The sequence below is a fragment of the Halichoeres trimaculatus genome, unplaced genomic scaffold (assembly GCF_033239565.1).
Source record: "Halichoeres trimaculatus isolate MK-OKI-2021-1 unplaced genomic scaffold, fHalTri1.1 fHalTri1_scaffold_10, whole genome shotgun sequence".
NCBI lineage: Eukaryota > Metazoa > Chordata > Actinopteri > Labriformes > Labridae > Halichoeres > Halichoeres trimaculatus.
This window is the reverse complement of record NW_027437187.1, coordinates 3,767,926-3,782,789: the sequence shown is the minus strand read 5'-3', so window position 1 is coordinate 3,782,789 and position 14,864 is coordinate 3,767,926. Positions and strand designations below refer to the sequence as shown.

Genomic DNA, 14,864 nt, shown 5'->3' with positions numbered 1-14,864 from the left:
TTCCCATTTACATTAGCATCAAGCTAGCGCTATTGTGTTTGTATTGTTTTTGGTAAATGAGGAGATTTATGCCATGTTGAATGTACTGAAAAGGGAATCTTTTAAGGGGAAGTTATGTTCATTTTTTGAGAGTTCAGTTTTTCAGTAAAACTTGAAGCAGAAAATCCTGAATCAGAGTTTCCTTGGGAAACTGTTATTTATCTGCTAAGCTAAGATAGCTGTGGCAGACTAGTTGACGTAAGGTCAAAACAGCAAACAATGTTGATGGATTGAAGCATTTCTCATCGATTCTCAACAGGAACCGGTTTTGGATTCCCATCCCTACTTACACAGCACACTCGGCTCTGTAGCCTAGCTTGCGTGCTGTTCCTCCCTTGAGTTTCTCATGGAGGAGAATGAGCTGACAGGCATCTATTACTGCTTTACTGGTCACATACACACTGGTGTCATACAGTCCAACTTCCAAAATAACTGAAGTATCCCTTTGAGCAGCCTAACATTGGTGTAGCATTTGTGTGTCTCAAATGAATTGAGCTCCAGTCCAACACGCTGTTTTTTCCATCTGATTGGCCGTTAGCTGGAAGTAAAGTTCAGCTGACAATGCATCTGAAAGTTCCTTGTTAAGCTGACATGAGGTCCCTCCTGTACTAAAGCCACAGGACATCAGAAAATGTCTGAAAACAAACTGTCAGCGAGGAGAGTCTGGGGGAAGAGCAGGAATCTTCAGTGTTGAGACTCGGGGAAGAAATCAGTCAGCCGTGAGGAGAAACTCATTTTATTTAAGACAGTGTTATCGATTGTGCAGGAAAGCGGAGCTAAAAGCCTGAAGGGGTGAATATCAGTAAAGCTCTGACCATGATGGATGATGGAGAGGTTTAGCCCCCATGATCCTTTGAGGGCAAATGATGTCATCAGTGAGGAAGAGTTTCGACACACTTAGTGCTTCTTCAGCCAGAGGAAAATAAAAGTTTGGAGACATGTTGACTGGAATGTGCTAGAAGATAGAAAGATGTACCAGTGAACTGTTGGAGACAGAGACTACAAAGTTGACTCTTCCAGGCGTTGGCTCCTGTTTCTGATAATGACTGAATAAAAGAGCGGTCAAAACAAGTGCAGGAATTCTAAACATCCAGCCTCAGCCATCGTCTGCACTCCCTGCTGCACTCACTCCCTGCTGCACTCCCTGCTGCACCGCTGTGAGTGATGAAGACGCTTCCGATTCTGTCAGGAGATTTGAGGTTCAGATCCCTGCGGGAGAAGTTCAGAGACTCTGAGATAAGGTTTGGCAGTGAGGTCAGGAACAGGTGAGAGGAGGAAGATGGAGCAGAGAGAAAGGGCTGCTGTGATTTGTGGATGAAGGGAGGAAGAAATACAAGGATGAAGAGCTAATAAAATAGATCAGTATCAGCCTCCCCCTGCTGCGCTGACCCCTCCACACCTCCGCTCACACTCCAGGGGTCCGGATGTGTTTCAGGCCCTCTGTACACACCACAGGTCAGACGGACAGGGCCGCCGTCATGCTTATGTTGGATTCAGTCATCTTCCTGTCATTTCCTCTGCTAATGTGACGCAGGCTGCATTCATAATCACCTCAGCACTCACAGAGCTGAGCTTACAGCTGCACTTTATCTGATGGTTGTAGGAGATTTAAAGATTTGAAGCATGCGCCAATGAGCTCAGCATGTGTGTGACAAAAGGGGGGAGGACGTATCCACACGACGAGCTGACTGGAATGAGAAGTGGATACAGTTAATGGAGGTTTGGTTTGAAGGGTGGTTGGCAGTGTTATTGACTCTTTTATCATTCTGTGAAGGGCGCATCCAATTCACAAAGAGGCAGCCGCGTCTGGTGAGGAATGTAACAGCGTGACAGCCGAGGAGCTGGCTGTGTGTTCAAAGACAGAGAGAAGGAACTGCTGAGTCTTTGTAGTTATCGTATACTTCAGGCTTACCATCCAGGGTTCATCTTTTGAAAGGATAGTTGCATGAGTAAACAGTAAACTCAGTTAAAAATTACAACAACAACACTCAGCGTAAAATTACTGTTGTATTGAGACACCTCATTTCCCCTGAAAACATTTAACTCAGGTCTTCATCATGGTCACTGTCAGCAGAGGTCAGTTCTTCACAAAACCTGGCCTTGGGTTTGTTTGTGAAGGAAAGCTGCTGTTCACATTAGTTGACTGACCCTGGTTCATTTAATCTTCCTCTTGGTGAATCTAACCCACAACTTCCATTAGTTGGGTCACATCTCTTGTATTTTTTGGTGGTTTAGTCCTTTAGAAAAGAAAATATATCTCTGAGACAAACACTAAGAACCATCTGTGTTTGTTTTGGTATTTACCTTTACTGAAGACTGGACTGAGATTTTTTTTTTAAACGAGGACAAATATATCCGATCAAAAAAATATCCATATATATGTGGTTCAGGCCTTAGAGCACCGGGCTGCTGAGCTAAATATAGACAGCTACTAAACTACAAACAAACTGACAGTGTTCACTTGGTTTCCCGTTAGCCTACAGATACGTCAGAGCACCAGGCTGCCGATAGCACTACACTTAGTTGGCTGCTACAACATTTGCTTGATGTCATGTTTCAAACCACAGCTCTATGTAACTGTACTGATATATACCTTTCCTCGGCGCATTGTTTTCAGTAAAATATTGTCTTGAACAAGGAAAGTTTGTTTTGATCTGATCTCCATTTGACTCCAAAACAAACACACACCTCGCTAAATGAAAGTCTGTAACAGTGTGCGTAAGACTCCAGGCCAGAAGGTGGCAAGGCAGTCAAAACAAATCCTCCTCATAGCATCTTTAAGTTAAAATAGAGTAGCTTGATGGAGGAGAAGTGACAACATTTCACAGAGTTCATATGTAAATAAGTTAAATTGGTTAATGTGTCTTGATATCTCTGGACGTAATTGAATAAGAACGAGTCAAAGTCTTTGTAAACTGTCACTGGATCCCTTGACTTAAATAGACATATAAGTACAAACTCAACAGTTCTTGTTTAAAAAGATAGGCATCTCTGCTTTTTCAGGTAGGATCCTTGATCTTTCAGGGATGATGGGATCTTAAGTCGTTAAAAAAAACCCTCTCAGACGGGGTTGAAGATGCTTGGACACACAAATAGGAAGTGAAATGTGCTGAGAACAAAGGCAGGGTGTCCTGTTTCAACCACGACCAGAGAGCAGGGTTAGCAGACACAGGTATCAATCACTTCATTCTCTCTGCCATTGTTTGGAAATCCTTCTGCTGACTGATAAGTGTGATTGACATCAATGCAAGGTGTAGACGCTCCTGGGTAATGTAAAGAATCACCAAGGGAGTTGATTGGCGTAATGTGTAATTATGTCGATGGATTGAACTGCATTTAATCGATTCTTAACAACTGGTTATTGATACCCATTCTGTTGATTTGCACTGATCAATAAATCAGACTTCAAGGTTTCCCTGATAAACAAAGACTGAGGGGGGAATTAGCCCAACACATGGCAGCATTTTCTCTCACAATCTGCTCCATCCCAAGGTCTAATTCATCAAGCTTAACGGTATTAAAGTGCAAGCACGCTCGAAAAGTTTCTGAAAGAAAAGGTGCCATTAGTTCTAGTTGAGCGTCTTCTTATAGATGAGCAGGTGAGCTTAAAGAGTGTTAATCCAGAAATGAGAAGATGAAAGTGAATTCAGATGCTGCTTTCAGGAGGCTGAACAGTATTAATATAACAAGTGGTGGAACAAATTGCTTCTCCAGGGATTCGTGAAAACTGTAACATTTCCTCTAAGTCGAGTAATGAGGAATGAGCAACTTGTTCTCTTTTTAAGCTCGTATCTGCCTCTCTGCTTGTTGGGCACGCCACCCAGTGCTACACTTCAACACGTCATAATCCCAATCCTCCACCCGGCTGCAGCTCATTTCACTAAGAGTTGAATTCTGAGGTTTCACAAACAGACGATCTTTTCTGTTATAACAAAACCAGCTGGCTTTTAAATGTATACATTCCAAAATCTGTGAGTAGGGGAGTGAAAACACACAGAGATTACGCTGTTCATACTGAAACTGTGATCATTACTTGGCACCAGCAGATCGATCAAACATATACTTAACACAGGCTGGATTTTCTGCAGCATGAAGGGAAACATCGCCCAGATATTTACATTTGAAAATCATCTATTTATTGAATCTGCAGCTCTCTGAAAAAGGATACGCTTGACTCATTAATGCACCACTCTGCTGCTTGGATCAGAGCCGATTCTCCTGTTTGAGCAAAGTGAAGTCACTTGCTGTATGAATCACACAGATCACATGTTGTTTTTCCTGGCGTGGGCAGTCTTTGTTTAATCTGGATGTATTTATTTAATGTCAGATGAATTCAGAAACATCGTCTAAAATTACACACATTGCATCGCTCCTGCCAAAACATCAGCTTCCCTACATGAGTGCTCGTTGTTAATTGTTAAAGAGATGACATCTGGTGCCCGATGGAGTGCAGGGACGTGTCAGAGTCCCAGCTGCTCGTTTCTGTTTGAGCTGTGATTGGTTACGTGTCACTGTGTCAAGGACCCGAGGGAGCTGTCGAGGTCCGCGGGGCTTCAGTGATCCTTGTCCTCATCATGCTCTGCTCACCCTTCCATCACTGATTCATTTATCTCTCCACAGGCTTGAAAACGCTCCACACAGATGAAATGTTGTGGGTGTGTGTATGTGTGATGCACCTGTGCATGCTTATATAAACCAGATATTCCTTCAGAGAGCTCATCAGGCTCTTTGTTTCTGTCTGTGTGTCCCTCCGCTCTGCTCTGCTCTGCTCTGCTGTGCTCTCCTCCCTCCGGCTCCTCTGCTCTCCCTCTTGTTACACTGCGGTCAGGCCACACACACCGACAATCTGTGGTTTTTCTCTCTAAGTGTTATTTGCGCAGATAAAAGTGTGTAATGGATGGGCTTCTGCCCTGTCTTTGAGCCGTGCCAACCATGACACTGTGTACTCTGACAGGACGACACTGGAGCCTGAAACATCAACACTTGTGGTCCATGTCTATTTATTAAGATTTATTGTTAAAGTGGGCCTGTGGTTTGCAGAGGGACATGAGGCGTACTCTAAGGTATTTTAGCCCTTGAGCTGAGTGTGGTGTTGTTTAATGAGTCTCTTTGAGGAGCAGTTGAAACAATAATTTCTCTGTGTTTAATCCGTCTCCCTCAGGGGCAGAAAGCAGAAGCAGAGCGGTACTTCCTGAAGGCCATCCAGCTCGATCCCACTAAAGGCAACTGCTACATGCACTACGGTGAGTACACATCTTCTATATTAAACCTTCAGTTAGAAACCTCCTCACTTAATTTGTAAAACCTCATGTATTTGGCATTAAACTCAGTGAATCTTGTGAGGACAAAGGCAGGAACTTCAAGATTTTGGAGGGTTGTTTGGACAACAAAGTTCCCCGGCGCGTGTGTCAACTCTTCCTCTAATCAGCCGGGGTGTCGCTCTGTACGTGCTGACTGCAGGACCACAATGAGAGAGAATGATTTCCTCTGATTGTTCTCTTTCATTTGATTAAAGCATGAAACGTGACTATTTCAGCATCTCTCATTTTCCCACAATCATGCAGTCTTCCACGTTTTCAACTCACGTTTTGAGTGAGTTATTTAACTCTTTATGGAAAGTCTGCAAAACTCCCTTTTTCAACTAACATATCCTGTCTGTCCAGTATGTGACACTTAATGTGATTATTCCGCCCATCGATCACTCTCGAGACCCAGGTGGTTTTTCACTGATGATTACTTGGTGACTTGACAAACACTGTAGAATGAAAAACACAGACAAATAAATATGAATAGACGAAAAGTTGATTCCTTAATCAATACATTCGCCATAGAAGCAAAATTTTATATTATTACAAATGTCCACATAAACAAAAGCAAAGAAATGACAAATACACTAACCACTTTGCCTGCTTGCAACCAATAGGAGGGGTTAGTATAAATGCTCTTGAACAGGGATCTCAAACTTGTGCCATGGAGGGCCAAGAGGCTGCAGGTGTTCTTTCCAACCAAAAACTCCAGCAGCTGATTTCACTGATTAGTTCCTGCTCACTGCTTGAAGGTGGGATAATCAGTGAAATCAGCTGGTGGAGTTTTTGGTTGGAAAGAAAACCTGCAGCCTCTTGGCCCTCCATGGCACAAGCTTGAGACCCCTGCTCTTGAAAAATCACTGGACTTCTGAACACAACAAACACTTATTTAATTTGTAAATATTACATTTTACACAATCTCCTGTTTTTTTTGTTGTTTTTTTTTTGTTTTTTTTTACATATTAAACTTCTTTATTCACTTTCTTGAAGCACACAAGACAGAAAAAACATGAGCCTGCTGCTAGCATGTCAACCAAAACAGAAAAAAAAACAGTACACTTAAGAACTAAAATCTTATCAAGTGTTTTTGTCTTATTTTTGGTTCAAAATGTAATTTTAGACTTAAAACAAGCCACATTCACCTGACCAGTCCAGAAAAAATTGTCTGATTTCAAGTTATTTAGTTTATTCAGTAATATAATTTATTCATTTTAAGCAAAATTGTCTTGTTCCATTAGCAGATTTTTTTTACTTGTTACAAGCAGACCTAATTTTTGTCTTTAAATAACTTGAAACAAGACATTTTTTCTGGACTAATAAGTTGAATGTGGCTTATATCAAGTATAATAAGACAACTTTTACTTAAAATAAGACAAAAAACGTAATAATATATAAGTATATTATATAATAATATAAGTATATATGTAAATATAATAATAAGGTGTATGGATGAAGGGTAAACATAAAATTATCTTTTTAGCCCATTAAAGCATAGTGCAACTTGTTTATCTAAAAACAGCGAGCATAAAATGATGTAAATTAAAGGCTGCATTTACAGTGATCAATACTCCAGAGTTCCTGCAGTTTCCCGCTGTTCTCCATGTCTGAGATGTCACATTCAAAGGTCAAAGGCTCAGTTGAGGAGCAGATGAACTGAATCGACTGTGTGTGTTAAATGCCAGGGAAAAGAGATGGGTTTTAGGAAGAGATTTGAAAACAGACAAGAGGATTGTTTAACATGCTGTGCTCTTTCTCTCATTTATTTCCTCTGCTTGAAAAACTTTCAAAGAGCTCTGATTGATAGATGGCTGGTAGGACATAACCAGGGTTCACTAACTTCACACATTACAGATAGGGATGCACAATATTATCGGCACAATATTGGTATCGGCTGATAAAAGCTTAAAAACACATTTATCGTATCGGCAGATATGAAAATTTCTGCCGATAGGCACAGCCAATAAGTATTATTTTCCATCTGAAAAATAAGCTCCTTAAATAAAATGTAGCACTTCATTTATTTGCACTGCAGAGCTCTGTGTCTGTCACCAGGTTGTTACAGTAGCTCTAAAATAATCAAATGCAACTTGGTTATGGTCAAAAATGCATTGTACATTTAAAGTTCATGTGATCTAAAGAAAGTATTTTTCTGTGTTTCAATACTGAATGTCTTGAGTTTGAAAAAATAATAAACAAAAATACATTTCTTATTTATGGTAAAATCAAATGGTTTTTGTCTTGTTTTATGTGTGTTTCTTAAAACAAATAAGACCGTCACACTTAGAGTAACATATAAATTCCAGTACAGGATAGACTTAGCTTTCTTTACAGTGAAAAAAACAAACAAACTTGTGATTATCGGTATCGGTATCGGTATCGGTATCGGTATCGGCCAAAAGGAGTTTTGATATATCGGCATATCGGATATCGGCAAAAATCCAATATCCTCCTCAGAGCATCTTTAACTGTGCTTTGCAGAATGTATTGTAATTAATGTATGCGTTTCAAAGACTTATCTCATCAACATGATTAACAGTTTTCTCAAAAACCTCAAAAGATTAAAAAAAAAAAAGGATATATTCTACCCCCTTGAGGATTATCATTCCACTACAGGCAGCTGAAGTAGTATTTGGCCCTTCAAAATAGCTGCTCACATTAAACCATCCACACTACTATCCACTTTTTTGATGAAAATTATTGCTAATTTTCAAAAAGTAGCTGTAAGAATATCATCTAGTTGGTACTTTTTTTTAAAAAAAAATGAGTGCTTTCTGGTTTAAAAGAGTGAAAATTTTACTTTAAAAAAAGTTGCCAAAACGGCACAATAGCTCAAATGTGATACAGAAATATATCATAAACTAAGTAATATGGCTACCTTTTTTGTGGATTTTATTAAAAGGGTTAAGAAAACACCTCAGTTCCAATTCTTAGAATTTCCTGGCTATTTTTTGACGGGTCAGGCTTTACAGAGTCAAGAATAAACATCTAGCATTGTTACAATACATTGTTACAATACATCAATGTTTGTTTGGAAAAGCAGAATATCCCCTCTTTAAGACGGTTAAATCTAAACTTCCTGTTCATGGTTTTTCCCCTGAGGAGCTCTTTTAATGGCTAAAGTGCTTTTTAACTTTTATCTTTACCAGGATCTGGTCTTTCCTCTGAGGAGAAACTCTCAGAAAGTGTCGTCATTTTTGGAATTCCTCTAAAATATCATGCCCAGGAGCGTCTTTAGACGAGGAAGCTTTTGAATACGGTCACAAAAAGTTTTAGTATTCACACCTGAGAGGAGGGAACGCCTCAGTGAATTCACTGTAACACTGGTAAAAATATTACTGCACTGCACCACACTTATTAATTCAGGGCCTGTCTTTCCTTTTTATCTCATAAGTTTGGTTTTATGCTGGTATATATTTTACTCTCTCCTTGAGTTTAGAGGGTTTGTACCCCCGAGCTGTTTAACTCTGGTTCAGGAATGGTCTGAACTGTGACTCTGCGCTCGTCTCTCCCTCAGGCACACACTCACTGCTTCAGTTTCATCCACAGCCATTAAGCAAAACATCCTCAGGTTCGTTTAGTGGTTTAGCGTCCTGATACAGATGCAGTGAGGCTGACCATAGCCGATAGAGGATTAGTTCTTCTCCCTCCCTCGTTCATGGCCTTGTAAGCACTCCACAGTTCCATTTTACTCCCTGGGTCTGCAGAGGATGACCGCAGACACAGCCGCACCTGAAATAAGACACAAACCTCCTCTGTGAAAAACTTTAAGGGAAGCAGATCTATCAAAGTTGGCTAATCTGAACAAATGAGTCTGAGCGATTGCCAAAGATGATGGTTTGTTGCTCTCATATCTAAAGTTTCAGGGTGTTATTTCAGGGCCAGACGAGGCTCCCTCCTCCGTCACGGCCAAAGACAACACTCTCTGACTGTGTGTATCCCTCTGCGCCTCGGCGGGGATCCCTCAGCGTTTAAACTCTGCTGCTGTGCTCTCCCACCCTCACAGGTCAGTTTTTGTTGGAAGAGTCGCGGCTGCTGGAAGCTGCAGAGATGGCAGAGAGAGCGGCACGCCTCGACAGCGGGGAGTTTGATGTGGTCTTCAGCGCCGCACACATGCTCAGGTGAGAAAGACAAACGGCTGGAATAAATCAGTGTTTTTGTGTTGTTTTGACTTCTTTAAATTAAATATTTTCCCAAAGTCCCTGCACTTCACAGAGACAGAAATATATTGCATTCTTTGCTGAGAGGATGGGTGGGCTGCACTTTTTCCGTGGTTGAGTAAAAAGGAGTCTGAGAGCTCCACTGTCTGCAGGCTTTATCCACAGGCTTACACTACTCCTCAGCCACTGTGATTTCCTTGGCTGTGCTGTGTAATCCTCCTCTCTGGCTGCAGTGCCAGCCCGAGAGCTGCTGGTTTGTCTTAGCATGCTGTGCAGCTATGCATCTTCATATGCTCCCTCTTTCTCCCCCCTTACCTCCCTCCTCTTTGTCTCACTCTCCCTCTGCCGGCTTTGGCTCCTGCTCCAAAGTCTGCTTCCAGATCAGTTCTCGGTTGAGCTGATGAGCCTGAGCGGCAGAGCTTTAGCAGCCCACAAGCTGTTGTGTTTCTGAACACAAGCCAGAGTGGAAATTAGTAAATACAGCCATGTGCCAGCTTATACAGTATGCCGCCCCTCTGACACCCCTCTGACTGAATAAAGCTGCAGTTATACAGGAAGACCTGGAGTAGGAATTTCCCCTGTGAGACAGATCTCAGGGAGTCTACAGTTATCTTTTAGGGTTGATCTATTTCTTCAGGGAGGGAGATATTAGAGATCTCATTGTTGCTGAGAGGTCAGAAAAACAAAACAACGAGAAGCCAGCAGCTGTTAAAGTAGATGACTCAACACTGGAGGCAAGGAGAAATACCCACACTTGCACCTACGACAGCCAATACTTAACATGAAAAACTGACGGGCTGAGTTAGAGACTTGAGGTTCTGCACATGTGCTACCTGCGTGTCATCAAAACAAAACTGCAAGTAGCAACTTAGAAAACATGTAGAAACACATTGTTTAAAATCTTGAGAAAAGAAATGAAAGGGCTCGTAAGACGTGGGGTTACCTCCTGGGGTAATGGCTATAAAGCAACCAATCAGTGGACATGACGTCAATTTGTGCTCATGCGTGATCATAACAATACGTTTTGGTGAGGTTCAGCTTGATTCAGCAAAAATCCCTGCCTGATAAATCAAATGTCAAACGTTAGTAACTCCCTGGTTTAATATGTCCGTGGCCGGTGGGTGTCAGACGATTTGCAAAAGCTACAGCACAAATGCAAACACCACAACATGACTGCAAAAGCCAAAATATAAGGGGAGTGCAGCCACAACAGAAGTTCAGAGGAGAGTTATCCTAACAGACTCAGAAAAGTTGTTAAAAGTAAATGATTGTTTTCTTTTTTACCTTCAGCTATGATCAATGTAGCCCTATGCTAACGTTATTGATTCATAAAACTAAATATAAATTGATGTATTTTTCCAGTAAATAAAGAAAAAATATAAGTTCTATGAAGGATATCACAAGGTGGGACCCCTAAAAAGTGTTTGTGTTGTTGCTTTTTGCATCTGTATTTTTGCTCCTACATTCCTGTTGTGGCTTTTGCAAACTGTCTGACACACACCAGTCACCGCACTGTGATACGTGTGAGACATTGAAGGTGCTTGGAGGAAAAGCATTTCACAATAAGAGAATAGTGGTATCATTTTCTTTAGGGGCCGTTTACACGACAACCATTTTCGGATTAAACGCAAAAATTTTGGTGCATTTTGGCCTCTCATTTACGCAAAATAGTGTTTTAGCCGACCTAAAATGCAAACTTTTGTAAACGGGCTCCAGGGTGGATTTTTTTCTGTAACTGTTGCTGTGTAAACAGTAAGCAGGCATTCGCAGTGGAAACACTGGCATCATGCTCCGCTTTGCATAAGCACATACAACAATTCAACAGTATCGTTGTTGTGATTTTCTTGGTCTACCATGTTGTGCTTGTGCTGCTCAATCTGCTATATCCGCTGACTGTCTTTAACAAAATGTGCATCTGTTGCTCCACTTCTGCTCTTAGCATTCACCAATATACCAGTTGATCAGCTCAACTCTACTTCTTCCAAAAGCTGCTTCTGGACAAGACAGTTATAGCGCCGCCGACAGGCCTGGCATGCTGACTACAGTGTTTTCAGTCCCTTTGTGTTTCTGTGTTAACACAGATTTGTTTCACTGCATTTCTGTGTTTTCAGATGAAACGTTGTCGTGTGAATAGAGCTAGGGGACCGATAGTTATCGAACCGATAAAGGGAAATTATGACGTCATTCCTATTGGTCTGATATTACGGCGGCTAGCCCCGATAACGTGTATCTTTGTCCCCCTCTCACTGTAAGACATGAACGGCCTGCAGTGAGTGATGTGTTCAAGAGGCACTGGCAAAAAAATTAAATTACAACGCTTCCTGACTTAGAAATTTAAGTTCTCCCTCATGTCGGAAAAGACTCATTAACTTGGTCATATTGTTGTAGTTACAGACTTGAATTGGCATCCACAGTATTTTTTCACATGTTACACATAAAAAATGCAAATATAAATTTAAAAAGGCTGAAAGAAGGACTAGCTAACGTGGGAACCGTGATTTTCCGTCACACCCTAAATGCATCACAACACAGCACAGCATGTTGACGCTTCAAAGCAGAAAACATGGAGTCGACTGTGTGGGACTTCTTTAAAGTTTCTGAAGACAGTTATTCCAGGAAAGTTCCATGAGGAGGAAAAGGGAGCAGCTTCAATGCTTTAAACATAATCAGTCACCTGAAACAAAACCATCGCTTCGACAGAGTTTTGAAAGCACGAGGACACCCGGGATGCTAAAGACGCTAATAACGTAAAGCCGACCGCAACGAAGCCACTGGGGCTTACACACTTTTGAAAATCCAATAAATTTGCCGGACATGACCCACGGGCTAAGGTAATTTAATTTTTAATTTGTTTTGAATACAGTGTCAGGTCAGAACACGTGCCATCTTTATAGGCACGAACAAAAAACTGAATGAAAATTATCATCTCCAGCTCACACACTCTCACACAGAGTGAGATCTTACACACACCTCCGCCCCTCCCTCCTGCTGCTCTCTGACTCTGACCCGCTCACAGCCGTCATGATGCCTTCATACTGACGGTCAGAAACACAAACATCTGCACTGAACACACAACTAACAGCAGAGCTGTTACAGTATGAATGCCAGAGTCCGTATGTGTAGGTGAAGGAGGTGCGTTATGATAAAGTGACGTGATTTTTAAAGGTAGTATAGTATAGTATAGTATAGTATTGTATAGTATATGGTATAAAGGTGTTTCCATTGCATATTTTGTGATAAACTTCTCTAAAAAATCACCTCATGAGAGCATAAAAACTTTTTATCCAAATTTGAGAGGTTTTGCGAAATTTTGGTGTCTCCATGATTATTTTTTTATGTTTAAGTTGCAGAAAATAATAAGTGAACCTCATTTACTGTAGTGAAAAGATATTTATTTGAATCAAACTAGAAGCCAGAGTCCTTTAAGATAGATAGATAGATAGATAGATAGATAGATAGATAGATAGATAGATAGATAGATAGATAGATAGACAGTTAAAACAGACAGGAACTTAATTAATCCCACAGGAAGGTTACCCCAGAAAATTCAGATTCCAGCAGCAGTTGCACCAAAGAATAGAACCAGCACACAAGCAGAAAAAAAATATATAGGATACAAACTCAAGTTATATACAAGCACAATACTGTACACAGTAGCTGCAATAATAATAGTACTTTGGTTTTGTTTATAGAATTCACGTCATGATCTCAGGTTAATATATAAATGTTTGAGAGTGTGTGTTATCTGTATCGGTATCGGCCGGTAGAAGCTGAATGTTATCGGTATCGGTTCAAGAAAAAAGTTATCGTGCATCCTTAAATAGAGCCTTAATAATCCCAGTATTTACAATAAGTGGCTAAAGTCTCTTGAGAGCATGTCTTGGACATCATTAGGAATAACCATGGGTAACACAATTAATACAGTACCATGCAATATGGTGCAGATCAATAGGATACAATATGATACAGTTTAAAGGAATACGGTGCAATACGATACAAGACAATGCGATACAGTATGATACAGTTTGATACAAAATGATAGGGTACAGTTAGTTACAATATGGTAAGATATGATATGGTACAGTATGACACGATACAATACAAGACAAGGACACAATACAGTCTGACAGGATATGATACATGACAGTACAGTACAGTACAGTACAATATGATATAATACGGTAAAATAGGATACAAGAAAAAACAGTGAGGTACGATTGGACACAATACATTGTGCTGTTTTTTTTATGTTCCCGACTCCAACACACCTGATTCAAATGATCAGCTCGTCATCAAGCTCTGCTGGAGCCTGATAACGAGCCATTCATTTGAATCAGGTGTGCTGGAGTGGGGTAACATCTAAAACATGCAGGGCAGGGGTACTCCAGGACCAGGATTGGGAAACACTGAATAAGGATAAGGTTTCCCAAATTTTACAACACCAAGGCCCCCCAATCAGCATGTGTTTCTGACTTCTGGGACCCCCTTTGGAAACTGGCATTTCAAAATATGTAAAGAAACATCAACTTGAATGTATTTTCTAGCTTTTCTTCACTCAATAAACATTACATTTGGCATTCTGAGCTCTGTCAGCCAGGATGGGATACTCTTTTCTTACATGTAGCCAGTAGTTAGACAGGAGTAGAGCCTCAAAGTTTAGTTTAGTTTTATAGATAGCTTAATAACAGGCTCAAACTGCCAGGTCGACACAGATCATGACATCATCATGCCGAAGTTGCAGCTTAGGTACAATCGGAAGCTTGAGAATCTGACGATTATGGCACTTAATGTGTTGTATGTTTAGGACAAGTGGTTGTAAAAATAAAAACAAATGAATTAGAATGAAACAAAATAAAGAAATAATAATCAGATTCTATTTTTCCCTTCCCTCCAATTTTCGGAGGCCCTGCTGGTGTCTCCCCCAGCAGGCCACCAGCCCGACTTTGACAACCTCTGAGTTAGGATACCTTAGGACACAATAGGACATGATACAGAACAATACAATACAATAGATGTTGCAATACAGTATGGTACAGTTTGATGCAAAATGATACAGTACAGTACAAAATAATGTAACACAATACAACAGGATATGACACGTCTTATATGCTTGACAGGCATCATTGAACAGTGTTACTTAACCTGTTGACGTGTTTTGTAAATGAACATTTATCCCACTCTCCTTTTTTTCTGTCAGCTTCCATTCCACTGTATTCTTCTGTAAACTTCTGACACATATGAGCAGTCTGTAAGTCTCATCCTGTCAGTTTGGAGCGCTCAGGATTACTTTCCTCACTTATTGTTGAAACTTTGCAGTTAACATCAAACTCTCATTCCTACCATTAGTGTAACTCAAACTTGC

General features: G+C 40.7%; 1 protein-coding gene across 1 annotated transcript in view; it reads left to right on the top strand.

Annotated features, from left to right (window-relative positions):
- Positions 1–14,864, top strand: part of tmtc2b (transmembrane O-mannosyltransferase targeting cadherins 2b) — a 184,772-nt gene that overhangs the window by 146,897 nt on the left and 23,011 nt on the right. Inside the window, exons 9-10 of the mRNA XM_074678438.1 lie at positions 5,201–5,282; positions 9,349–9,463. Coding sequence (XP_074534539.1) covers positions 5,201–5,282; positions 9,349–9,463 — 197 coding nt within the window. The remainder of the gene's footprint in view (positions 1–5,200; positions 5,283–9,348; positions 9,464–14,864) is intronic.